Source organism: Saccopteryx bilineata, chromosome 3 (assembly GCF_036850765.1).
Source record: "Saccopteryx bilineata isolate mSacBil1 chromosome 3, mSacBil1_pri_phased_curated, whole genome shotgun sequence".
Classification (NCBI taxonomy): Eukaryota; Metazoa; Chordata; class Mammalia; order Chiroptera; family Emballonuridae; genus Saccopteryx; species Saccopteryx bilineata.
The window spans coordinates 313,333,915-313,361,619 of NC_089492.1; the positions used below are offsets into that span (position 1 = coordinate 313,333,915).

The 27,705-nt window shown below is 50.4% G+C and overlaps 1 protein-coding gene, 1 long non-coding RNA gene and 1 other non-coding gene across 3 annotated transcripts; 2 read left to right on the plus strand and 1 right to left on the minus strand.

Annotated features, from left to right (window-relative positions):
* Positions 1–27,546, plus strand: EML2 (EMAP like 2). The gene is given in 23 exon segments (XM_066271779.1): positions 1–118; positions 121–237; positions 2,686–2,904; positions 2,997–3,120; positions 3,300–3,404; positions 5,969–5,997; positions 6,204–6,333; positions 10,339–10,488; positions 10,987–11,056; positions 11,153–11,263; positions 13,173–13,268; positions 14,131–14,265; positions 15,536–15,635; positions 17,830–17,984; positions 18,142–18,267; positions 20,035–20,166; positions 21,821–21,888; positions 22,145–22,233; positions 22,449–22,546; positions 23,057–23,144; positions 23,586–23,681; positions 24,625–24,755; positions 27,136–27,546. Coding segments are annotated over 23 exon segments (2,565 nt in total). The 5' UTR covers positions 1–48; the 3' UTR covers positions 27,262–27,546.
* Positions 2,248–3,097, minus strand: LOC136332272 (uncharacterized). Its single transcript, XR_010730611.1, has 2 exons — positions 2,966–3,097; positions 2,248–2,756 (listed from the first exon to the last, which is right to left on the minus strand). It is a non-coding gene; the product is annotated as an uncharacterized lncRNA (long non-coding RNA).
* Positions 26,153–26,259, plus strand: LOC136332657 (U6 spliceosomal RNA). The gene has a single exon (XR_010730823.1). It is a non-coding gene; the product is annotated as a U6 spliceosomal RNA (small nuclear RNA).
* Positions 27,547–27,705: the final 159 nt, after the last annotated feature.

Below are 27,705 nucleotides of genomic sequence, written 5' to 3' on the forward strand. Positions count from 1 at the left end.
GGCATCCTGAGGGATGACCCCGGTGCCAGGCTCGGCGCCGGCCACCTGATGCCGGGCGGGTCCAGCCGGGGGATGCTGGAACGAAAGGTGTTGCTATGGCAACGGGAGGCAGAGCCTGGGGGGGGGACCGGGCCCGGGCTGGGGGTGCTGGCGGTGGCTGTGTCGGGGCGATGGCAGAGCGAGGCCCGGCCTTCTGCGGCCTCTACGACACGTCCTCACTGCTTCAATACTGCAACGGTAAGAGCCTTCCACACTTCAGACCCTGGACCCATCTCCTCCTGCCCCAACCTTCTGCTTCCAAGTCCCCATTCTAGTCCCTTGCTGAAGATCTCCATTTCTCTCCCAGAAGGATCATGACCCCAGAGCAAGGTCCCTGATCCCCAAAGCTCCTGATCCCAGTCCCCCACTTGCTTCCACCCTCCTCTTCTCTCCAGGGAAGGTTAAAGGGGAGAAGGCCTGGAGGTCTGCAGTTTGGTCCTCCTTATCCCCTCTCAATCCTCTGGGACCCTCCCCTTTCTCCCTGACAGAGGGACAGAAAAATCAAGGGGAGGGTGGGATTTGGTGTTGGCTTGTGGACTGGGTGTGGGACCTGGAAGGACCACCAGCGGACTTTGCTTCCACTACACCTCCCAAATCCTTAAGCCCCACCCTCCCATCCATTAGGACTCACTCCTCCCTAAACAAATGAGTAGGACACCAGAAGGGCCATTGTGGGTGTCAGGCCTAAATGAGGGCAACTAGAGGCAGTGAAGAGGGGAGATGGGAGAAGAAATAGGAAGTAGGGACTGGTTTCTGGGCAAAAAAGCTGAGGGTGAGGGGAATGGTCTTGGAGGGATCAGAGGACTTGAGTCATGGGAGAGGGGGTAGGCTAAGCCTTCAAAATGCAGCTGCCCTCTTTGAGGTGGGGGGCTGAAGGACCAAAGAGAAAGCTCCTCTATTTCACTCAGGTCCCTAAGAAGGGACTTCTTCCAGTTTAGAGGCTTACTCTCCTGGGTGCACACCCCAGTGCCAGGGACCATTGGAGTTGACAGAGGACCACCTTGCTTGCTTATTTTGTCCTCCTCTGCCCCTCTAAGCAGAATGACAGGGTGCTTAAACCTAGGTCCAGTACCTTTTCTGCTGCTGAAAGGCTGTGTGTCCATGTAAAAGTAATTTCACCTCTCTGGGCCTCAGTCCCCTTCCTCCTTCCCTCTTCCTAAAATGTATGATAGCACAACTGCTAGAGTTGCAGGGAGCATTAAGTACCACCAAAATGAAATGTGCTAAGCATTTTGCATGAACAGTGCCTGTCTCATGTAAGCCTGATATAGCAGATCTCATTTTTTATTGGATTAGCATTATTAATGGTAGGTTAGAAGGGGCTTGGCACAACGAAGTGATTGGGCCCTCCTACCCCTCACGTATTGACTGTGACCTTTGGAGAGTTTCTGCATACTTCTCCATTCTGTCCTTAGTTTTGCTCCTTTGCATATGTGATGCCAACGGGACCCCAAGATTTCCTCGTCTTGAGTTCCAAGCCCTCACAGCTATCTCCCTCCGACCTTGGGAGGTCCCCACCTTCCTTTGCAGGTCTTGGCACCCGACCAGAGAGGCGCTGGGTGGGGGGCAGGGCGGGCGAGTCCCGCCAGGCGATTGGACTGTGGGGGGATGGAGGGGAGGGATCGAAGGCTGCACTGCGGAGCCCAGTGGACGGGCGGGGCAGCCTACCGCTGCGGGATGTCAGGTGCGACCTCCGTGCCCTGTCCCTGTTAATGCTACCACCTTTAAATCTACTGGGCTGGGAGCCAAGGCTACCTCGGTTGTTGCCAGCGATGAGTCTGGGTATGAGCGATCTGGGAGAAAGGGGGAAGGGTGACTACCTCTGTCCTCCGTCCCTCCCATTTCGGGAAAATGGGAGGGTGGGGTGGGATGGAGGAGTTATTTGGCAGCACTCAAAGACTGGAAAGAGAGGAAGAGACGAATCTGGGGCGTGGGGTACAGAAGCGATATAAAAAAGGGGAACAGAAAAGAGAAGATCCGATTGAAGAAGAGTTTGTGTGTCTGATCCCTGCCGGCATCTCCCCTCCCTGAATCTCCTGGGTCTATGCGCTACCTGCAACCCTCAAGTCGGCCGCCAGGGGCCGCAGGAACTCTGTTTTTGCAGCCTGCTCTACGGTCGAACCCCGACGTGGGGAGAGCATGGGAAGAGGAGGTACCAGGCACGACTTTTTGTCTTGGAAAGTCTTAGAAACAGAGAGGGAACGTTAGTACCCGCGATAAAATACTGATAATCATCAGAAATTAATTCTAGAACATTGGTGTCACTAGGAATAAGTTGATGTCATCCTTAAAATGTTGGTATCACTCATAAATATTTAGCATCTTAAGGTCCTAGAACCTTAAAACCAGAGTCGAGAGGCTATGTTTCATAGACTCTTAGGAGGTAAGAGAGGAAGGGACTTCCCTCAGGTCACACCTCCAGGGCGCTGAGCAGAGAAGACTGTGGGAGCAAGGGGTGAGAGCTGTGGGGATTTCCTTCCTCCTCGGAGCCCTCTTCTCGGTCCATCTTCAAGTGTCCCAGCCCCAGGTTGTGGGAGAGGAAGGGGCGTGGCTGGCTCCCCGCTTAGACCCGGGAAGGCTGGTGGAACACCTCAGGCGTTGGAGTTCTTGGGTGGCTCCCACAGCCAACACTCTCTTGCCTTCCAGATGACAATTTGTCAGGCACGAGCGGCATGGAGGTGGACGACCGCGTGTCGGCGCTGGAGCAGAGGCTGCAGCTGCAGGAAGACGAGCTGGCTGTCCTAAAGGCGGCGCTGGCTGACGCGTTGCGTCGTCTACGGGCATGCGAGGAGCAGGGCGCTGCGCTGCGCGCGCGGGGTACCCCTAAGGGCCGGGCGCCTCCGCGCTTAGGCACCACAGCTTCGGGTATCTTTGCTAGATTGGAGGGGTGAGATAGGGAGGGCTGGGGCTCGGACTCCACACTCACCTGCTTCTGTCCTTTAACTTCATCTCTGTAGTGTGTCAGCTCTTGAAAGGCCTTCCCACCCGGACGCCCCTCAATGGCTCAGGACCTCCGCGGCGTGTGGGCGGCTATGCCACATCCCCATCTTCCCCCAAGAAGGAGGCGACCTCTGCGCGCAGGTAATGCTCGGAAACTGGGATCGCCATCCTCCTCCAAAACCTTGTGGGAAACAGTTTGGAGAGGGATGGACTCCTGTGCCGGAACTCCAGCAATGAAAGGTGCCGGGAGATTCTCCCGCCTTCCTCATTCGCCTGGGGCTTCGCAGACTCCTCCCCTAACTCTGTGCTCCTTTTCGCAGTGTCCGCCGCTACTTGTCACCAGAGCGCCTCGCCTCGGTACGTCGCGAGGACCCCCGCAGCCGCACCACATCCTCTAGCAGCAATTGTAGCGCCAAAAAGGAAGGGTAAGTATCGGAGGCGGGGCCATGTGTCAGACTGTGGGGCCAGGACCTCAGATAGGCATCGAAAAGGATGGGGAATTTAGGGTGATGCTTCAGGTCACGAGATGGTAACCTAGAGTGAAGTCTTCTAGTTCAGAATTACGGGGACAGTGCCGGAAGCTTTGAGGGAACTAATCTTTAAATAACGCATTTCCCCATGTATAAGACGCACCTTAATTTTGGGGCCCGAAATTTGTTTTTATTTATTTATTTATTTAGTATTTTTCTGTAGTTGGAAACGGGGAGGCAGTCAGACAGACTCCCGCATGCGCCCGACCGGGATCCACCCGGCACACCCACCAGGGGGCGATGCTCTGCCCATCTGGGGCATCGCTCTGTTGCAACCAGAGCCATTCTAGCGCCTCAGGCAGAGGCCACAGAGCCATCCTCAGCTCCTGGGCCAACTTTGCTCCAATGGAGCCCTGGCTGCGGGAGGGGAAGAGAGAGACAGAGAGGAAGGAGAGGGGGAGGGGTGGAGAAGCAGATGGGCGCTTCTCCTGTGTGCCCTGGCCTGGAATCGAACCCAGGACTCCTGCATGCCAGGCCAACGCTCCAGGCCAGGGCCTTGAACTCAAGTTTTATTCATCATAAAATTCATACAACTCCTCATCACTTTCAAGACTCCCATCCATTAGCTTGTCCTCATCTGTGTCTGATGAGGAATCAGTTTTCATATATTGCCTCGTCCTCAGTTCCATCTATGGCATTTGAAATGCCACACTTCTTAAATGACTTGACAACCACTGTATAAGACGCACCCTGTTTTTAAACCCCAAATTTTTCGAAAAAAGGGTGCGTCTTATACATGGGGAAATACGGTAGTATGGTTGCAGTGGAAGGCCTGGAAAGGCGGAGCCAACATTGAGGGGTGTGGTCAAAACCTTAACAGGGCTGAATTAGAACATAGGAGGCATGGATATCAGGGTCTCCTGGGTGAGCCAGAGTAGAGGTCAATGACAAGCCAGGCTTATGGGCAAAGCTAATTTATGTAAAGTAGAGTTCCCATTGCTTAGGGGTGGGACCAAGGCCGTAAGTCTCAGGGGAATTTCTTTAGAGAATGGGGGATTCAGAGGGAGGGGCGTGATTGGAATTTGAGGGAGTGGACAGAATGATAGCCTGGGATAAATCAGAACGTGAGGCGGGGGTCACCAGGGATGCGACCAGGTTGAGGAATGTCAGACATTAGAAGCCAGGTGGAGCGAAGCCTCGGTCTGGGCCAATGTCAGTGTGGTCGTAGGTGGGCGTGGTCAAATATCAAGAGGCGGAGCCAACCTGGAAGCTTGGAGGGACTCAATTCAGGGACTGGATTACGTGAACGTGGTTGCAATCAGGATGCTTGGAGGGACGATAAGGGGAGGAGGCCTCAAGGGAGGGGTCAATGATCAAAAGACAGTCAACTCTAGGGCAAGATCGGTAAGGTGGGTATGATAGGAATATGGGCGTGACCAACATCCGGAGGCGGGACCACACTGCTTCGGTGGGCGGGGTCATGATGCAGGGGGCGTGGTGAGGGCCTGAGAGCCCGAGTAAGGCAGGACCAGGGTTAAAATCCATACATTTCAATCCCACACATTACAAATAATAGCAAACATGTACATAGCCCTGTACAGGCACTATTCCAGGCACTTTATATGAATTAACTAAATTAATCCTCGCAACCACCCCGGGAATATAGGTACTCTTATTACCCATATTTTACTAACAAGGAAACTGAGGCAGAGGTTGGACAACTTGTCCTCACTGCTAGGAAGTGACAGAGCTGGGGTTTGAACGTCCCCGAGTCCGTGTTCTCAAACAACATTCTTACCCAACCCCCAAAAGAGCCTTGTGTCAGGACCCCACAGCCCGGGACCTGAAACTGGGTGTGACCCGCGGGTTCTCGGGGTCAGTCGCAGAGGGCGGGGCAGGGTGCGGCGGCGTGGGCGCCTCCCAGGGCCGGAAGCGGCGGGGCCGGTCCCGGCTCCACCCCCGGTCCCGAAGCTCCGCCAGCCAGCCGCCGCCATGAGTAGCTTTGGAGTTGGGTGAGACCCTTACAGACCCCTCCTTTCCGCTCTCCCGGGGCCTGCATTCCGAGTCTCCCCACTCGCTAGAATTCCAGGCCCGCGAGCATCACTCCTTTTTGCCGGCGGAGGAAACATGGAGACACACCCCTTCCCATAAACTTTCACTGCTTTCCTTGCTGCTTGAAGTTTGGGGCTCTGTGGGAGTGGGGGTGGGAGCGCTGGGAGACTTGTGCTATTTAGGAGGGAGGAGTTCCTGGTGACATCCCTCTTCCAGGATCGCGTCCCTGCTACTTCGTGCTGTGTGATCTTTGGCGATCACTGCCTCTCTGGGCCTGTGTCTTAGGCTCTGCAAGATCAACCGAGCAAAGCACACGGCCTGCAGAGAGGCAGCGCTCCGCTCCTTACGCGGACCCCATTACTCATCAGAGACCTCCGGGGAGCGGTGGGTGGAAGAGTGTTGTCTCCCCTTTTCTGACCTGCCTGCTAATTAGAGTGCTTTTTTTCTTTTTTGTTCTGTCCTGACAGCAAAACTAAAGAAGTTATCTTCAGCATGGGTAAGTGGGGGGAGGGGGAGGGGGAGGGGCTTGCTGGGGTGAGAGTCCAAGAGCTGGAGGTCAGGGACCTGACTGTTAGGCTTTTACCTCTCTGGCCTCAGTTTCCCCATGTAATTTTTTTTAAAAAAAACGTAAAACCTGAAGGGGAGAGGAAATCGGGATGGGAGACTGCTGTCAGTGCCTGACCTCTGGGACTGTCCTGGTAGAGGAGGGCTCCGTGAAAATGTTCCTGAGGGGCCGTCCTGTGCTTATGCTGATCCCGGATGAGCTGGCGCCCACGTACAGCCTGGACACACGCTCAGAGCTGCCTTCCTGCAGACTCAAGTTGGACTGGGTGTATCCTTTTGCTTTAATCCCTACCTCCCCGCCCCCATCTCACATCCTCCAGGCAGGAGGGGACAAAAGTCCTTTTAGTGTGGGACTTGAGCATATACAAGTGTCTTTGTACGATGATGGGGACACCTCCCTCCCAGGCCTCTGTGGCTTGAGGGATCAAGATGACCCTGGAGCAGAGAAAGGCAGGATAACTGAGAGGACCTTTTATGATTCATTAAAGGAACAAACGTTTGCTGGGTGCCTTCCATATGTCAGATTCTCTTCTATTTGCAAGCTGGTTCATGGAGCTCACCTTTTAAAGCTGGTATGGACACAGATGATAACAGAGAAACCAGTGGTTAAATAAATAAGATAATTTCAGTTAGTAATAAATGCTGGGAATATAATAAGCTAAGCTCATGTGAGGGGAATACTGGGTTTTTCTGAGGAAAGGGCATTTGGGCTGTGAATTGAACAATTAGGAGCCAGCATAGGAAGAACTAGAATGCTCCAAACAGGCCTCAGCAAATACAAGGCTCTGTGGCCAGATTTAGTTTGGTGTATTTGAGAAACAGAAGTTGGTAACGGTTAAGAACCCTGTCTTTAGAGTCTGGCAGAAATGGGTTGAAGCCCCAGCCTACCCTGTGGCTGGCTATGTGGACAAGTCACCTTGCTTCTCTGTACCTCAGTTGCCTCCTCTGAAAAATGGATTTCATGATCTCAGAACCATTGGCCTGTGAAACAGTCTGTAGTGGTGCTGAGCTCATAATATATATATGCCCCATAAACAGAGATTGGTAAAATAACAACTAATTGTTATTGAGTACTTACATGCTAAATTCTTTGCTGTATAAAGAAGTTGAATAATATGATCCTTTTCTTTTGTAGAATTGGGATGTATTTCTATAACCAGTGGCCTCCAAGAGCTCTCTGAGGCCGGCAGGTTGGGAATTATACTGCTCACAAAAATTAGGGGATACTTCAAAATGAATATGAAGCGATAAAATATCCCCTAATTTTCATGGGCAGTATATTACACCCCCTGCCATTCCTAGGTGAGGAAATTGAGGCCAAGAGAGGGGACTGAGCCCTGTCCTAGGGAGTCAGAGCAGATTTGTGTCCAGAACTTTGACTCTGGACCCCAAGCTTTTTCTAAACTCACTGGGGCCTGCAGTCAGCATCCTTGGGGAGCAGTTCCTGTCTTGTCTTGGCCTTGGTTTCTGCCCTGGAGGAGGCAGGGATGTTGGATCCCAGAGTGTCTTTGAGGCAGCCAGAAATATACACAGGAATCAAGAAATACCTAGCTGTTGTGCCAGATGGGCTTGATAGCATCAGATCAGAGGCAGCTGAGCCAGCAAAAATCAGTGTGGATCTCATTTCCCATCTCAGAAATGACTGCAGGGTGGGGCAGTTGTAGGGTTGGGATACGCATGTTTCCATTCATTCAAAGCTTTCTGAACATTTTCAGGGGCCAAAGGCTGGGGACCCAGTAGTCACTGTGACAGGGTCTACCTGCCCTTCTGGGTTCACAGTCCAGTGTGAGGACAGACTTTTTGACAGTGACTACTCAGAGTGGGCAAGGCTGGATGGGGAGCAGAGGGAGGGCAGCTGCCCCAATGTGGGGGTCAGGGAAGGCTTCTCCAAAGAGGAGTTTCAGAAGTGAACATAAAACAGCCCTGAGTTCCCGTGGAAGTCAGTCTCATTGGGGAGTAGGGACAGTTAAATAAACCAGTTGATTACTAAGTGGGATAGGTCCAGTGGAGGAAATAAACCTGAGGGATGTCACTGAGGAGGCAACAGCTGAGGAAGGTGGCGGGTAGAAGGCACTAGGCAAAGGGAAAGTTAATGCCAAGGCCTGGGGTGGTGTAATGATCGTGCCATTTTTAGGAACTCCAAAAACAGAGCAAGGGAAGGCAGGAACCCTGCTAGAGCCAGGGAGGGCCCACCAGGCCAGTGCGGGGATCTGGGGCTTTCTCCTAGGAGATGGGAACCATAGAAAGTTCTGAACACAGGAGAGTCAGTCCTTCCTTCAGCAGATACTGACTTCGTACAGGAGTGGGCAAAAGTAGGTTTACACTTATAAGTATGTGAAACAGTCTGTTCTTGTACTGTTATTTATTAACTTATTGTATTATTTATTTTTATTATTAACCTATATGTCAGCTGTGTACTGGGCCCTGATCTGGGCGTGGGGAATACAGCAGTGAGCAAAATGGACAAACATCCCTGCCCTCTTGGAGCAGACTCTAGTTGAGACAGATAAATTAAACAGACAGCATGTGGGATGTGATGAGTGCAGTGCAGAAATATGCAGGGGGGGGGGGTGGCGGCAGTAAGGGGCCTGAGCTTTCAGTTTCATACAGCACGTGCGGGAGGGTCTCTCCAGGGCGCTGACAGTTGAGCAGAGAACTGAAGGAAGTAAGGGAGTCATGGGGAGATGCGAACAGCCAGTGCAAAGCCCCTGAGGTGAGAACAGGGAGGAGACTCCTGTGACTGGAGCTGAGTAGGTATGAGGGGGATGAGGAGTCATGGCCCAGATCAACCAGGATGTGTGTCTGGGCTTTCTTAAGGACTTGGACTTTGACTCTGAGTGAGATAGGACCCGTGGGAGGTTCTGAGATGAGGAGGGATGTAAACTGACTTACTGGTAATGGGTTTAACAGCCTCCCTCCCAGGAAGAGGGGCAGGCTGGAGGTTGTATTAGTTTCCTGTGGCTGTTGTAATAAATGACCACACATTGGGTGGCTTAAAACAACAAAAATGTCTCGGAATCCTGATATCCAGAAGCCCCAAATCAAGGTGTCAGCAGGGCCACACACTCCTGAGGTTCTGGGGAGAATTTGCTCCTTGTCTGTCTCCTAGCTTCTGGTGGCTGTTTGACAACCAACCCCAAGAGTTCTTTGGCTTGAGGCTGCACCACTCCAATCTCTATCTTTCTTTTTTTCTTTCTTTCTTTATTTTTTTGTATTTTTCTGAAGTTGGAAATGGGGAGGCAGTCAGATAGACTCCCGCATGCGCTCAACCGGGATCCACCCGGCACGCCCACCAGGGGGCGATGCTCTGCCCATCTGGGGCATTGCTCTGTTGCAACCAGAGTCATTCTAGTGCCTGAGGCAGAGGCCATGGAGCCATCCTCAGCGCCCGGGCCAACTTTGCTCCAATGGAGCCTTGGCTGCGGGAGGGGAAGAGAGAGACAGAGAGGAAGGAGAGGGCGAGGGGTGGAGAAGCAGATGAGCGCTTCTCCTGTGTGTCCTGGCCAGGAATCGAACCTGGGACTCCTGCACGCCAGGCCGATGCTCTACCACTGAGCCAACCGGCCAGGGCCTCCAATCTCTATCTTTACCTGGTCTTTTCTACCCCTGGGTCTGTGTCTTCTCTTTGTGTGCTATGAGGATGCTTGTCATTGGATTTGGGCTCACCCAGATAACCCAGCTAATCTCTTCTTAAGATCCTCAATTGGCCCTGGCTGGTTAGCTCAGCCGATTAGAGCGTTGTCCCCAAACAACGAAATGACCAGGTTATGGGTGTGATCACTGGTCAGGGCACAAATGGGAAACAACCAATGAACGCTCAACTGAATGGAACAACAAATCAGTGCTTCCCCTCTCACTCTCTTCTCTCTGTCTCTCTCTAAAAAACTAACTAAATAAATAAATAATTAAGCCCTGGCTATTTGGCTGCACAGTTGGTTGGAGCATCATCCAGAAGCACAGAGGTTGCTGGTTTGGTTCCCAGTCTGGACACATAGAGGAACAGCTCGATGTTCCTGTCTCCCTGCCTCTCTCTCAAAAAAATAAAATAAAAGTAAAAATCCTCAATTACATCTACAAAGACTCCTTTTCCAAGTAAGGCCATATTCACAGGTTGGCGGGGGAGGGTTTATATCTTGGACATAATTTTGAGGGCGAGCCATCATTCAAGCCCCCACTAGGGTAGGCTTGGAAGCAAGAAAACCTAGTTCCGCCTACCTTGTTGAGTTCGTGCAATGCCAAACAGGCTCCTTAACCAGCCACCGGGCATCTCCAGCTATGGCTACCGTGGCCGAGACTGCCGCGCCAACCTTTACCTGCTGCCCACAGGGGAGATTGTGTACTTCGTGGCCTCTGTGGCCGTACTGTACAGCGTGGAGGAACAGAGGCAGCGACACTACCTGGGACATAATGATGACATCAAATGGTGAGGCCTGGGAGGCGACCTGGAGAGAGCCTGCTCAGGACAGAACTAGGGGCCGGTCTTAGCTGGCCTGCAGGCTGAATTCAGAAGGGAAAAAAAAAGTAAATTGATTATATTTCAAATGTTGGTCAATTTACTCAAATGCCTGGATTTTTCACTTTTAAAAACTTCTAGCTGGCACCCCAGGCAGTCCCACAATATGTTAGACCCATTTGGTGGCGGCCTCTTTAAATAGGTGCTTCCTGGCCATTTGTGGTACAGGCCTGAGCCCTGTGGGCACTTGAATTAGAGAGCCCAGGTCTAAGTCTTGCTTCTGAGCTAGGGTACCCAGAGGGCACCCCTTTTATTGCTACTGAAAGACAAAATAAATATTTAGTGACTAACCCAGTCAACCAACTTGTGGAATGAATAACTGGGCATCATGACTGTGGCATGCTATGGGAGGGGTCCTGGGTCCCCTCGCTCCCACTGAGCCCTGTCTTATCTGTCCTCTCTCTCTAGCCTGGCTGTTCACCCTGATATGGTCACCATTGCTACTGGGCAAGTGGCGGGCACCACTAAGGAAGGGAAGGTAACAGTGAAGAGGGCAGGACCAGGAGAGTGCTGGGGTCTTGGAGGGGCACAGGCAGCCAGGCCCCCAGGTAACAGGCCTCTTTCTTTCCTGCAGCCACTGCCACCCCACGTGCGCATCTGGGACTCAGTTTCCCTCTCCACCTTACATGTGCTGGGCCTGGGGGTGTTTGACAGAGCTGTGTGCTGTGTGGGCTTTTCCAAATCGGTGAGTCCTACACTGACCCTCACCTCCAGAATCAGGAACCAGTGTAACACCTTCCCACCTAGCACTTGGGATGGATGCCATGACTTTGCTGTGATGTCTCAGGCGTGGGCCATGCCCCTGGCAGAATTCAGGCCCTCCAGGCTGAGTGCCAGTCTCTGACTTCACAGGCGTGTTCTTTTAGCCCTCATAAGGGGGACCCGTAGGTCCTGACTGCTTCAGACAAACTCCTCAGTGACCCCTGTAGATTATTTAATGCTGTTGCATTATTTTTCACAACACCTTTCATTCCTTTTTTTTTTTCCAGAGAGAGACAGACAGACAGATAGGAAGGGAGAGAGATGAGAAGCATCACCTCATAGTTGCATCACTTTAGTTCATTGATTGCTTCTCATATGTGCCTTGACTGAGGGGCTCCAACCAAGCTAATGACCCTGCACTCAAGCTGGTTGAGCCCACACTCAAACTGGGGGCTTTGAACCTGGGCACTCAGCATCCCAGGCTGATGCTCTATCCACTGTGCCACCACGGGTTAGGCCATATATTACATTTTTATCATTATTTTGCCAAAGTGTTGTCTGCAGTGGATTGAGAAATAAAACAACAGCCTGGCCCTGGCCGGTTGGCTCAGCGGTAGAGCGTCGGCCTAGCGTGCGGAGGACCCGGGTTCGATTCCCGGCCAGGGCACACAGGAGAAGCGCCCATTTGCTTCTCCACCCCTCCGCCGCGCTTTCCTCTCTGTCTCTCTCTTCCCCTCCCGCAGCCAAGGCTCCATTGGAGCAAAGATGGCCCGGGCGCTGGGGATGGCTCTGTGGCCTCTGCCTCAGGCGCTAGAGTGGCTCTGGTCGCCAACATGGCGACACCCCGGAGGGGCAGAGCATCGCCCCCTGGTGGGCAGAGCGTCGCCCCATGGTGGGCGTGCCGGGTGGATCCCGGTCGGGCGCATGCGGGAGTCTGTCTGACTGTCTCTCCCTGTTTCCAGCTTCAGAAAAATGAAAAAAAAAAACAAAAAAAACCAAACAAACAAAAAAAAAAACAGCCTGACCTGTGGCGGTGTGGTGGATAAAGCATCAACCTGGAACACTGAGGTCTGTGGTTCGAAACCCTGGGTTTGCCTGGTCAAGGCACATATGGGAGTTGATGCTTCCTGCCCCTCCCCCCTTCTCTCTCTCTCTCTTTCTCCTCTCTAAAATGAATAAATAAAAACATTTGTTTAAAAAAGAGAGAAAAAAAATAACCAGGTTTTTGCTGGTAGCTAAGGGAGTCAGAGCATTGTTCTGATATGCTGAGGTTGCAGGCTCAATCCCCGGTTAGGGCACATACAAGAACAACCAATGAATGCATGAATAAGTGGAACAGCAAATCATTCTTTCTCTCTCTTCCTCTCTCTCGTCCCCCAACTTCCTCTCAAATGAATTAAAAAAAACAAAAAATCCAGTCCTCGCACAAATAGTTTAAGAAACCTTGAGTTAGAGCATCACAAGTTTTCTGAGTTCTAAAGAGACACTGTGAGCTTTGGGAGGAGAAAGCTATTTTGTTGCAAAAGTGTGTGTGTTTGGGGGGGAACCCTGCCAAATAAAAATTAACCGCTCTTTAACTAAAGGTATGAAAAAAACCTTTTACCAACTTGATTAATTTTATATACGTACAAAAAAGGAAAATGGAGACTAGATAGTCTCAGTAAGAATTCCTGACTGCATCGTGACTACAGAGAATCTGTAGCTGAGGGTAAATTAGATGGACTCCTTAAGAACAAGCCATTCAAAAAGAAAATTATAAAATTTTTAAATGTGCTTCACATGACATGGGCCACAGCCCTTAAAAATCTGAAAACGAGCCTGAATGTCAAACGACCCAGTATTTGGGCATTTGGCGGGGGTGGATGCCGACTCTCCGTGCCTCTCTCTCCTAGAATGGGGGCAACCTGCTCTGTGTGGTGGATGAATCCAACGATCACATGCTCTCCGTGTGGGACTGGGCCAAGGAGACCAAGGTGGTGGATAGCAAGGTAGGATGGCTATTCTTATCCCTTCTTAGGATGCCCCTGCGGGACTGGCTGGATCTCAGTGGTTAGGAGTCTGGTATCAGACTCTTGTTTAAGTTCTGGCTTTGCCATTTGCTGGCTGTGTGACTTTGGGCTTGCCCTCTGAGCCTCAGTTGTCTCATCTGTAAAATGGAGATAATGGTAGCATCTTCCTTGTAGAGACTTGGCTTTGATGTTGGGATACGGGGTGGTGTACCAGGCCCAACAGAGGTGTTGGTATGAGGTAGCTGGTGACTCTATAGTCCTGTAATGTTCAAGACGGACTTTGACTTACATCCCTGGGCAGTAGACTTTTACCGATAAGGAAGCTGAGGCATGGTAGAGGGGACAAATCCTTGCCCAAGGTCATACACTGTTTCTGGGGTGGGGATGAGAGATGTGGGTTCTGGATTAGGGCCCACGGTTTGGGGGAGGACGAAAGGTTGAGAGCCTGGGCTCTGGGTTCAGACCTATGTGAGTGGATTCTGAACATCGTGTTTACCTGGCTTTGTGGCCTTGTGGCTTTGTGGGTAAGTGATTTCACCTCTTTGAGCTTTAGTTCTTTATCTGTAATAGGGGGGCACTAACGAGCCTTACCTCATAGGGTGCTTTGGGGTTAATTGTAAAGCACAGCACAGTCATAGTGTCTTGCTGTTATGTTACTGAAGGCGGGAATCACACTTTGCTGGTTGGGCCTGCCTCCTATACCTTAGTTTGCCTGGGTTGGAAAGATACAGAAAAGTTGGGTGTGCACTGCACAACCCACATGGGAGCAGTCCTACATGGGGTGGGTGTGGTGGCCCTGGTGGCTTTGAGGACCTCACTCAGATCTCCCTGTTCCCCACAGTGCTCCAACGAGGCTGTGCTGGTGGCCACCTTCCACCCCACAGACCCCGCCATGCTCATCACCTGCGGGAAGTCGCACATCCACTTCTGGAGCCTGGAGGGGGGCAGCCTGAGCAAGCGGCAGGGACTCTTTGAGGTAAGTGCCAGGGATGGTAGGACGGGCTGGGCCTGAGAGGGGCAGGCAAGGACACCAGGGAGACAGTGGGGTATTCCAGAGGGTTCCAGAGACTGCAGATAATGCAGATGCTGAGATGGTGCCTTCCAGGGCCTCAATTTCCTTATCTGTACCATGAGGATGATCCCGAACTCTGAGTTGTAAGGAATCAGTGAGATGAACAGTTTAGCGGCTCCTAGCAGATAGTAAAAGGGTGCTGTGGTTGTCTGTATTATAGATAAACACAGAGAGGTTAGAGGCCAACTGGCAGAGAAATGTGCACCAAGATAGAGGAATTGGATGGGAAGCAGAGGGCCCAGGAGAGAAGATCCAGGGGCACTTCCTTTTTTTTTTTTTTTAAGAATATTCACCTGCTAGGGTTCTTGAGAGACACGTGACTTTGCATACAGCAACACATGCTCTATTTATTTTATTTTATTTTTTACAGAGACAGAGAGTGAGTCAGAGAGAGGGATAGACAGGGACAGACAGACAGGAATGGAGAGAGATGAGAAGCATCAATCATTAGTTTTACATTGCACGTTGCAACACCTTAGTTGTTCATTGATGGCTTTCTCATATGTGCCTTGAACGCGGGCCTTCAGCAGACCGAGTAACCCCTTGCTGGAGCCAGTGACCTTGGGTTCGCGCTGGTGGGCTTTTTGCTCAAACCAGATGAGCTCAAGCTGGTGAGCTCGGGGTCTCGAACCTGGGTCTTCTGCATCCCAGTCTGACACTCTATCCACTGCGCCACCGCCTGGTCAGGCCAGGGGCACTTCTGATGGGGCTCCCCTGCTGGTGGAATTTGGGGCTTCAACCCAAAAGGAGAGGCCTTGAGAACACCATGGCACAGGTAGAGATGAAACAGATACTGAGAAAAGGGTGGGGTGGGGCTGGGAGAGGGACCTAGAGACAGAGATGGGGAGGGGGGAGAGAAGAGAAGTGAGGGTCAGGGGCAGAGAGAGGGGAATCCAAAGAGAAGAGGAGAGGGGAAACTGAGGACAGAGGAACAGAAATCAGGGAGTAGAGAGAGAGTAGGCAGGAAGTGGGTTCAGGATGGGAAAGAGACACTGGTCAGAAACTCGGTGAAGTGAGCACTCCATGGAGGTGGGTTGGATATCGGGATACTTCATACAGGGCCGCAACCAAAAGCATGGAGGGATCCCCTGGACCATATTCCTGGATAATGGGTGAGCTCTGGCCACCCAGCTTCAGCTACCTTCTGACACCTTCCTCTTCTCCCTCACCTTAGAAACACGAGAAACCGAAGTACGTGCTATGTGTGACCTTTTTGGAGGGTGGTGATGTGGTCACCGGGGACTCTGGGGGGAACCTCTATGTTTGGGGCAAAGGTCAGTATCACACCACCTGTTTGTTCCCTAACATCCTCCCTAACCCCCTTTGGCTGTGTCTCCCGTCCTCTGACTCTGCTTGTGTTAAATGTATGATAAAACAGGCTAAATCCTTACTTACTCAATTCCAGTACCCCCTTCAAGGCTTGGCTCCAATATCCCACCTCCTTGAAATGTGTACTTATTTCCCACCCTTGTCCTCTGCAAATACCACGCTATGGATCAGATTTGAACTATAAATGAATGGGTTAACCCAGTTGTGGTTGGTGGGTGGATAGATGGAGAGGTGGTTTGTTCCAGAGCAATGAATGAATGAATAAGGGAATGAGGAAATGAAGGGGTTGTTCTAGTCAATGAATGAAAGAATGAGTAAATGAATGGAAGAATTGAGTAAATGAATGTGCTGTCTTCCTTAATAGTGGATTAGTTGAATAGAAAACGAAAACGAAAACAATGGCCTGACCAGGTGGTGGCGCAGAGGATAAAGCATCAACTTGGGATGCTGAGGTCCCAGGTTTGAAGCCCTGAGATCACTGGCTTGAGCACGGGCTCACCAGCTTTAGTGCTGGGTTGCCAACTTGAGTGTGGGATCATAGACATGATCCCATGGTCACTGACTTGAGCCCAAAGGTCACTGACTTGAGCAAGGGGTCACAGATTTACCTGGAGCCCTTCAGTCAAGGCATGTACAAGAGAGAAAGCAGTCAGTGAATAACCAAAGTGCTGCAACTACGAGTTGATGCTTCTCATCTCATCCCTTCCTATCTGTCTGTCTGTCTCTCTCTCTCTCACTAAAAATAACTAAATAAATAAACGGTTGTCCCCCCCTAGCGGATGACTGTGTTAATGAATGAATAGATCTTTTCCCAGGTAGTAGGTCAATAAAGCAATGAGTGAATGAGTGAATGATTATCTCAGCCAGTGGGTTAATGTATTATAAAGAATGAATTGTTCTAGGAAGTAGATTAATTATGAATGAATGAATGAATGAATGATTGTATGAGTTGATTGGTGGTTTGTTTTTTGATGATAAGGACTTCAATTTATTTGGTGCCAACCTTCCTCCCCAAATTCACCACTTCTAGTTCCTACCTCCGGGAATACTATTTTACCTGCTGATCTAGACCCAACTCAAATGCTGCAGACCCCACCTCTGAACCCCCACACTCTCCCTTAAGAGTTCTTTAAGTCTGAATGTTGTCCCTGCCCAGACTGCTTGCTCTGGCTTATTCCACTGTACCCAAAACACACGCTATTGACAAACGTCTTCAGCAGCTGTTGAACAAAATGAAGATACCTACTCTTGCAAGTTTATGTTTGGGTTCATTTTTCTTTGCATAGTCCAAGGAATCATAAATCATGCCAAAACCAGTTGTCTTGCCACCACCAAAATGGGTTCTGAAGCCAAACACAAAGATGACATCTTGTGTGGTCTTATACATTTTGGCTAGTTTTTCCCGGATTTCTGTCTTGGGTACTGTTGCCTTCCCAGGGTGAAGGACACCAATGACCATTTGTTTCCGCTGAAGTAGTCTGTTGGTCATAAACTTCCTGGTCTGGATAGTTACTGTGTCATTCATGACGGCTGCCGATCTTCAAGCAGCCAGGGAGGAAAAGAGAGCCACTTTACCCCCCCGAGTTGATTGTTTTAACCAGTGGCTGGGCCCAGAGTAAATGTTAAGTAATTGTTGATTGAATCAGTTAATGAATAAATGGATGGTTAGACTGACAGATGAGTGGAGAGATGGGTGAGTGGATAGATGGAAATGGGTGGATGTTTGGCTAGAAGGATAAATTGATTGGTGAATGGGTACTTGGATGAAGCAGAGGGTGAATGAATGGATGAGAGGTGGATTGATGGATGGATAGATGAGTGGCAGGAAGGAAGGAAGGGTGGATGGCTAGATGAATGGATAGATGGGTGGGTAGGTAAGTAGCTGAGGCGTGGATAAATGGATAGACAGACCGGTAGATTGGTGAGTGGGTGGATAGATCAAAGGGTGGATTGGTAGAGGGGAGGATGTTAGTTTAGATGGTGTAATGGATGGATGACAGGGTATTTGAACAGGTGAGTGGGTGGGTGGAGAGTAGATAGAAGGAAAGGTGGGTAAATGGCTAGATGTAGAATTGAGAGCTTGAGGTGCTTTCAGGGAAGCTTTCCCTGTACTGATCCCTGCCTCTGGCCATCCCAAAGGTGGAAACCGCATCACACAGGTGGTGCTGGGTGCCCACGATGGTGGTGTGTTTGGGCTATGCGCCCTGCGGGACGGGACGCTGGTGTCTGGAGGTGGCCGCGATCGGCGGGTAGTCCTCTGGGGTTCTGACTACAGCAAGCTTCAGGAGGTGGAGGTGAGGAGGGGGGACTCCTATGAAGGTGACAAGACCCTCCCTCGCCCCACTAGGGCTCCTAATGCTAGACCCTCCTCTCCCCAGCATGTCACTCCCATCCCCACCCCAGTTTGTGTCCTACACTCAGGGCCAGCCTTCTCTGCTTTTGCTTACCCAGGTTCCTGAGGACTTTGGTCCTGTGCGCACCGTGGCAGAGGGCCGGGGAGACACACTGTATGTGGGGACCACCCGCAACTCCATCCTGCAGGGCTCTGTCCACACGGGCTTCTCGCTGCTCGTTCAGGTAAACTCTTTCTTCTGCACCTGCCTGCCTCCCTGCCCCACATCTCTCCTCTCTTCCCTTTCTTGTTTTTCTTCACCTCCCTGCTCCCTACTTTTCCTCTGGCCTGGCAAACACCACTTACCTTCCCTTTATCTGCTCCTGCTCCATAACCCCACCCTGACCTAGGACCTCTCCCAGAACTCCCATGATCCGGCAACCCACAGGTGAACTGTTAGCACAGCAGAGGGTCCCCAGGACCCTGCGCCAGCTGAGCTTCCCCAGCTCTAACCAGGGTGGTGTCCTTTTCTGTTGTTAAGTGCTGTGGCAGGTTGTCACAATGCTGCACATACCTGGGGCCACGTACCTCCCAGGTCTCCAGGATCAAGGATCTGGGAGGGCCCTCTGGAGTCTGCTGTTTTTCTTCTTGCAGCTCACACAATCACTATCCCCTCCTGGTGTGCCAAAACCCTACCCCCACACTCTTAACAATGCCCCCACCTGTAAGGTAGTATAATGTGGTTGTTAGGAATATAAGTTCTGGAGTTTGACTGGCTGGGATCCAATCACAGCTCTGTCACTCATTAGCTGTGTAATATGAGGAAAGCGAGTAACCTCTGTGCCTCTATGTACAGGAAGATAACAGAGCTGACCCATTGGGTTTTGTGATGATTTGTGAGTCAGTTCGCACACAGCATTTATTAATAGAAGAGTGTTGACACAGAGTAAATGCTCAGAGGCTTAGCCAAACTTGCTTCCTGTTCAGTGGTCCCCCTTCCTTCACCCCCTCTGTGCATTTTTTCTCTCTGACAAGCTAGCTGAAATCCATGCTGCTGCATTTAGATCCCTCCTCTGGCTCTAGTTCCCATGGGAATGATATGAAGAAAAACAAGCACTAGCCCTGGATGGATAGTTTGGTTGGTTAGAGCTTTGTCCCAGAGCTTAGAGACTGCAAGTTCAGTCCCCGGTCAGGGCACATACAGGAACAGATCAATGTTTCTGTCTCTCTCTCTCTCTCTCTCTCTTTCTCTTTCCCCTTTTCTCTCTCTAAAATTAATAAATAAAATAAAAAAAAACAAAAAAAAAACAAAACAAGGGCTAGAAGGATTTTCTAGATGTCCCCAGAAGAGAACTTGGAGACCTCTAATAATGTTACTAATATTTTATATGATTGACTATATTATTAATAAGATTAATTATTAGCATTACTATTACACTGATGCCAATTATTATATAATAGTAATATTATCAGTGTTAATGACTTATCAATTAATAATATATTAATAGTTTATGCTATAAATAATAAACTAGCCACTTCTACTTTGTAAGCACTTTATACTAGCCTGGTACTCTTTCTAGCCGTGATTTGAGGAAGCACACCAGTGCTATGGTTAGCCCCATTTTACAGAAGATAAAAACTGAGACTCTCAAGAAGTCCCTTACCCCGGTGACTGCCACAGTCCATAGCAGAGAGCTGAAGTCTGACCCACCAGGCCAAGTGCACGGGTCCCACAGCCTTCTGGGTGCTGGCTCACTCCCAAAGTCAAGCTCCTGCCCGCCATGCTCGCGAGTCTCCCACTGTGCAAACTGGAAAGCAGAGTGGGGGGGTGGCATTTGCTTCAAGCCACCTGCTGGCAGAGGTCTGTCCCACCTAAGCCTCCTTCACACTGGGGAAGGGTATTCCCTGGATCATCTGTGAGCAGGTTTGTTGCTGGGCTAGATTTCTAGTACCAGGCCTGCGGGGAAGGGCCAGCATGTGGTCTTCAGTCTGCTGTTTTCCATTTCCGTCAGGGCCACGTGGAAGAGCTGTGGGGCCTGGCCACACATCCCAGCCGGGCACAGTTTGTAACAGGTGGGCAGGATAAGCTGGTACATCTGTGGAGCGTGGAGTCCCACCAGCCCTTGTGGAGCAGGATCATCGAGGTAAGGGCACAGGGGACTCAACACACCGTTCTAACAGTAGTACTTGTGTCAGTGATTCAGGACTCCGTGCATCAGAAGGAAACCATGTCCAATCGTTTTAAGCAGAGGCGACTTAATACTTCCTTACAAACTCAAACCCTTAAAAACTCACTTGGATGGGCTGGAGGAGAGGTTCCTCAACTGAAAGGATGCCCAGAACAACACAGAACCAACCTACCAGGGGAGCTGCTGCTCCAGTCAGGAGGGTGGGAGTGAGGAACCACTGAGTTCAAGAAAAGACCATCGTGGCCCTGGTCGGGTAGCTCAGTTGGTTAGCGCATGGTCCCAATACACCACGGTTGTGGGTTCTATCTCTGGTCGGGGCATATACTAGAATCAACCAATGAATGCATAAATAAGTGGAACAACAAAATCTGTGTTTCTCTCTCTTTTTTTTTTTGTGGCAGAGACAGAGTCAGAGAGAGGGACAGATAGGGACAGACAGACAGGAAAGGAGAGAGATGAGAAACATCAATTCTTCATTGCGGCTCCTTAGTTGTTCATTGATTGATTTCTCATATGTGCCTTGACCATGGGGCTACAGCAGACTGAGTGACCCCTTGCTCGAGCCAGTGACCTTGGGCTCAAGCTGGTGAGCCTTGCTCAAACTGGATGAGCCTGCACTCAAGCTGGGAACCTCGGGGTCTCAAAACTGGGTCCTCCACATCCCAGTCTGACTCTCTGTCCACTGTGCCACCGCCTGGTCAGGCTCTCTCTTTTTAAATCAATTTAAAAAAAAAAAAAGGAAAGGAGCCCTGGCAGGATAGCTCAATAGGTTAGATCATTGTCCTGAAGCACAGAGGTTGCCAGTTCGATCCTGGGTTGGGGCACATATAGGAAGAGATCGATGTTCCTGTCTCTTGCTCTCTCCCTTCTCCTAAATCAGTGTCTCTCTCTCTCTCTTCTCTCTAAAGTCAATAAAAAAAAATTTAAATCAGCATCAACTATAATTATAAATTACATTATAATGACGGGTGAGTGACTTTACCTCTCTGAGCCTGTTTCTATTTATTTATTTTTTTTATTTATTCATTTTTTTTTTTTAGACAGGAGAGGGAGAGACAGAGAGAGAGGAGAGACAGAGAGAGAGAAGGGGGGAGGAGCTGGAAGCATCAACTCCCATATGTGCCTTGACCAGGCAAGCCCAGGGTTTCAAACCGGCAACCTCAGCATTTCCAGGTCGACGCTTTACCCACTGCGCCACCACAGGTCAGGCATGAGCCTGTTTCTGAGTGGGGATTTGTCACACTTAGGGGAGACTGAGGGGGAGAAGTTAAAAAGATGATGTGTATAAAGTGTTAAGCCAGTTTCTCCAGTCGTGGTCAACACACAACCCAAATAGGAATAACTAGAGGGAGCTCATTACAAACTGCAGATTTCTGGTCCTAAATCCAGACCCTCTGAATCAACACTGTGGATGGGACTTGGGATTTTTTTTATTCTTTAAGCAAGAGAGAGACAGCCTGACCAGGCGGTGGCACAGTGTCCGAGGCAATGGGTCCCTGAAGGGCAGCAGAAGGAGGTGGGAGCCTGGCTGAGAGTTTGTTCTAGGGCAGGGAACGGCCAGATGGATGGGGGCCCCAGCTCTGAGCCCTGCTTCTCTCCCCCCCGCCAGGACCCTGCCCGCTCTGCTGGCTTCCACCCCAGTGGTTCTGTCCTGGCTGTGGGCACAGTGACCGGCAGGTAAAGCTGAATTGGGCATTTGGAGGGCTTCTCTGCTCTCCCCTCTCCCAAACTGTCCCTTGATCCCCATTCCTTTCTACCCCAGAGCCTACAGAGAGCATTAATTAGGTACCAACAGTTTACCAAGACTTGATCTCCCAACATTCTGCCTCTCCCAAATCTCTTCTGGGGCCCCTCCCTGAGGCCCCACAGATTGCCCCCATCCTACCAGATCAGCTCACCCTTCTTCCTCCACTCCCATGCCTTCTTCTTAAAGATGGCTGCTGCTGGACACGGAGACCCATGACCTGGTGGCTATCCATACAGATGGCAATGAGCAGATCTCAGTGGTCAGCTTCTCCCCAGGTAAGGGGTAGGGCCTAGGATCTTGGAGAGGCAAGGCCTGGGAACCAAGGCTGAGTAATTGTCAGGGGGAAGGGGTGGAGCCTGTGGCCAGGCCTGGCTGTGGTCTAGGACTATAGTGGGGATGGAGTTTGGGAGTCTGGGACAGCGGGGGCTGATTCTGAGAGGAGGGGGCGGAGCCTGGGTGCCTCCTCATAGCCCCCCTCCCCCTCCCCCAGACGGGGCGTACCTGGCCGTGGGCTCCCACGACAACTTGGTGTACGTGTACACGGTGGACCAGGGCGGCCGCAAGGTCAGCCGTCTGGGCAAGTGCTCGGTGAGTGGGCAGTGGCCCCAGCCCGTGCCGCCACCCTGTCTAGGGGGTGCAGAATTAACGAATTTTCTACCTCAACGGAGCACATCTTCAACATTCAACTAACTGACTCTGCCCTGATCACCTCAAGGAGTTTAGCCCCGACCACATACTTACCCCATCCTGTGTCCTAATCCTGCCCGTTTGTGTAGCCCTGCCCCCTGCATCCTAAGCCCGCCCCTTGTAGTCCCGCCCTCACGTTCTGAGCACCCTCTGTGTGGCCCAGCAGCCCTTTGCATTCAAAGCCCGTCCCTCTGTGTCTAGTTTTGCCCACTTGTTCTAAACTCCCCTTGTGTTTTAAGCCCTTTTTGTCTGGCCCCGCCCATGGTAGTCTGGCCCCGCCCCCACGATCCAAAGGTCTTTGTACCCTTCCTTAGCCCCTTTGTGTTCTCCACTTCAGAATTTTGCCAGCCATCTTTCCTGTTCTAACCCCGCCCCCCTCCGGCTCTAACTCCACCTCTCCCCTCCCCGCAGGGCCATTCTAGTTTTATCACCCACCTGGACTGGGCTCAGGACAGCAGCTGCTTTGTCACCAACTCCGGGGATTATGAGATTCTGTACTGTGAGTTCTTAGAGATGCAAAGGCATTTCTTCATCAGCCTCCTTATGTATGTTCTGTGATTTACATAGACTTCTCCGAGTTCTGGGAGGTGGGGGAGGCATGGGCTTCTTCAAGTCTCCCTCCTCTGACTGTAGTATTTAGGGGCTGTTCTGATTAGTTGCTTTCTTGGCTTCTGATGGTCTCCTGGTAGACCCTACTTTTTACCAAATCCTCCCCTTACTGGTTGACTGGGTGGGGTATAGGTTTCTAAGCAGATACCCCTGCTCAGATCTTGGGGTGTCCGGACCCAGAATCCAGCCCCCTTGGCCAGTCTGAAGAGGTGGAATAAGCCCTGTGACCCTCACGTCATGTCTTGGACCTCAATGGTCATCGTCTGTGAAATGGATGCTTTATGTCAGTAGTTCTTTCAGCTTTGAATTCCTCCCCCATATTCTGCCCCAGGGGACCCGGCCACCTGTAAGCAGATCACCAGTGCAGATGCTGTGAGGAATATGGAATGGGCCACGGCTACTTGTGTCCTGGGGTTTGGAGTGTTTGGTAAGTTCTGGAATGGGGAAGATCTCACTGAACACAGAAGTTCCAAGAAACATCCCTGTCTGGTGGTATTCACAGTCTCTTTCTATTGGTTACCTCCAGGGTGGGAAACACTCTTTTACACCTGTGGGCAATATCTGAGTACCAGGAAAGGGTAGGGTGAAATGACTGTGGAAGTCCCTTGGACCTGTAATGAAGTGAGACCAGATGGATGGTGGCACCTGACCCAGAGAGAATTATACTGCCCATGCCTCAGCCACTCCTTTATTAAGGCATTAATGTAGTTACCACATACTTCCTGAGCACCTCTGTACCCTGCGCTGGTCAGTGCTGGGACATAGTGGTGACTCAAGCGGCCTCAGCCTTGGAATCATGGTGCTTATAGTCCAGTGGGGGAGACAGACCTGTCTCTGAACAACCCAAAGTAGATCAGGCAGTAACAGGAAGCCCAGAGGTGACATCTGGCCTCAGCCTGCAAGAAAGCCAGGGAGGACTTCGTGAAGGAAGGGACATCTATGCTAGAGGATTGGACATATTCCAGGGCAGTGAAGGTCTCTAGGCAAAGGGAATGATAGCATATACAGAAGCCCAGAGGTGACACAGAGCTTGGCATCTGGAGAACTATAAGAAGGCTTAATCATTGCAGAGTTACAGGGGAGTACTGGTGAGGATGAGGCTGGAGCAGTGGGGTACCAGGGCAGGCAGGGCTTGGGGGATCATGGCGAGAAGCCTGGGCCTTCTCTGGAGGCCACCAGGGAGCCATGAAAGGTTTTAAGCACTGGGGGAACAGGGTCAGATACACCTTTTTAAAAGATCATTCTATCTGCCATCCCTGGCTAGAGATAGGCTGGGTGAGAGGGAGGCTGGGGCCAGAGCCTGTTCCATTTGTGGGGGCGGGTCTCTGACTCCTGCTGACATCTTACCCCCCCCCCCATCTTGCCTACAGGGATCTGGTCTGAGGGAGCGGATGGTACTGACATCAACGCCGTGGCACGCTCCCATGATGGGAAGTTGCTGGCTTCAGCTGATGATTTTGGCAAAGTCCACCTCTTTAGCTACCCCTGTTGTCAGCCTCGAGTGAGTCCCTCTGGGGGCTGGCAGGGTGGAGGTAACCAGCAGCAATAGGGGCAAGATTGAGGTGGCCCTGGTCCTCCAGCCCTCTCTGATTCTCAGTTTCCCCATCTGGACAAGGTAGTGGGCTTGATCCCAAGGGCCTTTCTTAACCTGAAGGTTGATGAAGTGCTAAATCTCTGAGCAGCTGCAGTTCTGAGATCTCCAATTCCTTTTTTTTTTTTAATCTCTGATTCTTTTATCCTTATTAACTCAACAAATATTTACTGACCACCTCTATGTGCCTGGGAACAGAGGATACAGCAGTAACTAAGTCAGATGGTCACTGACCTCACTGAGCTGACCTAAGTGGGTGACAATTTCAAGTAGTTACTGGTCTAAGGTTTTTGGATCTGCAGCATCTGTGATTCTCCTGCAGTTCTAGGATAAGGAACACAAACTCCAAGGCCAAAGTGTCAGACAGGCAGTGAGAATTGAATGAGGCTGAGAAGAGGCTAGGGAACAGCTGCTCCTGAAACCCGATTATATCCCATATACCCGATTATATCCCATTTCCAGTAGGAAGCTGCTTCAATACAGACAGATTTGCAAGTTTCTGATAGAAGCTGGAAAAATATATATTTTTAAGATTTTATTGAATTTTAGAGAGAGGACAGAGAGAGAGAGAAGAAGGTGGTGGAGGAGTGGGAAGCCTCAACTTGTAGTAGTTGTTTCTCATATGTGCCTTGACTAGGCGCAGGCCCAGGGTTTCAAATGGTGATTTCAGCATTCCAGGTGGATGCTTTATCCACTGCACCACCACAGGCCAGGGCCAGGTAGAAATCAAAATTTTAATGTGAATTCCCTCAATTTGTAAATGTCAGCTTTTTTTTTTTTTTTTTTTTTTTAGCAAGAAAGACAGGAAGGGAGAGGGACCAGAAGCATCAACTCATAGTTGTGTCGCTTTCGTTGTTCCTTAATTGCTTCTCAAATGTACCTTGACCCAGGGGCTCAAGCCAAGCCAGTGACCATGGGATCATATTGATGATCCCACGTTCAAGCTGGCGGCCTCAGGGTTTTGAACCTAGGATGGTCACAGGTCAGTGATCTATCCACTGCGCCACCACTGTCAAACAGGAACTATCTTTCTAAAAACACTGAGAATATATGTAACTCATCCACAAACCGCCAGCAGATAACCTATATCTACCCTAAAACTAGGCATTAAGTTTACTAATCTGGTTCCAACGGCGGTGAAATTTATTTTAACATTTTATTATGAGATTTGCGTACATAAAAGCAGATAAAAGTACAGTGATCCCTCCTGTACCTATTACCTATGTACAACTATTACCAGATTTGGTATACTTGTTTCTTCTTTCTCTCCTGTTCTTCTTCCCCCTGTACTTTATAAACAAACCACAGTGCTTGCTTCGGCAGCATGTATACTAAAATTGGAACAATACAGAGAAGATTAGCATGGCCCCTGTGCAAAGATGACACACAAACTTGTGAAGCGTTCCATATTTTTAAAATAAAAATTAAATATTAAAAAATCCATATATGACCTTTGAGCCCCCCAAATGAGCATTTATATCTCAAAAATAAAGACAGCTCTTACATATCTACAATTCATGCTCATGCTGCAAACTAACATTCATTTTTTAATATGATCTAATACCCAGTCTGTATTAAAATTTCCCTGATTGTCCCCCAGAATGGTCTTCTACGCTTGGTTTGAGTCAAGGTACAGACATTACATTTGCTTATGTCTCATATTTTGTCATCTACAACAGCTTCCCCCATGAGCACACTCATTTTTTTTTTTTTATGCTATGGCTTGTTGAAGAAATCAGATTGGTTGCCCTGGTTCTTAAAGGAGGGCTTTATTTATTTTTTTATTTTATTTTATTTTATTTGTATTTTTCTGAAGCTGGGAACGGGGAGAGACAGTCAGACAGACTCCCGCATGCGCCCAACTGGGATCCACCCGGCACGCCCACCAGGGAGCAACTCTCTGCCCACCAGGGGGCAATGCTCTGCCCCTCCGGGGCGTCTCTCTGTCACAACCAGAGTCACTCTAGCGCCTGGGGAAGAGGCCAAGGAGCCATCCCCAGCGCCCAGGCCATCTCTGCTCCAATGGAGCCTCGGCTGCAGAAGGGGAAGAGAGAGACAGAGAGGAAGGAGAGGGGGAGGGGTGGAGAAGCAGATGGGCACTTCTCCTGTGTGCCCTGGCCGGGAATCGAACCCGGGACTTCTTCACGCCAGGCCGACGCTCTACCACTGAGCGAACCGGCCAGGGCCTAAAGAGGGGTTTATTAAGCAGAAGAGGTGAGGGTCAGTTTGGGAAGACATGGAGTGGCATTGCTCCCTTTGACCTTTCACTTCCTTTTTTCTCTGATCACAGGCCCTCGGCCACAAATACGGCGGACACAGCAGCCATGTGACAAATGTGGCCTTCTTGTGGGATGACAGCATGGCCCTGACCACAGGGGGCAAAGATACCAGCATACTGCAGTGGCGGGTGGTCTGAAGTAGGGGGATGGGATCCCACAGACATGGGGCCAGGGTAGAGTCAAGTGGCTGGGCTGGAATTCTATTTTCGGGAGATGTCTATTGTCGAGTAGAGTAATATATACCCAGAGTATGTCTATAGCAAAGAGGGTTATGGGGGTGGGAGGGTGGACTGACAGACAGAAGTCTCTATTTATCGGGGTGGGAAGAGGGGTCACATTGTTTTGGGGATGCCTTTATGGTGTTTGGTTTGGGGTGTTTTTAAGTTTATTCTTTTATATAATCCAGAAATAAAGACACGTGCACTGAGGTGGAGTGTCAGGGTCTGCATATGTGGTATGTAATGATTAAGTGTGTCTGTAGGTGTGTGTATGGGGGATGTGTGTGCACAGATTAAATGGTTATTTAGGTCTTTATTGGATACTAGTGAAACCAAGTTTGCTCTAACTTAGGCCAAAAGGGA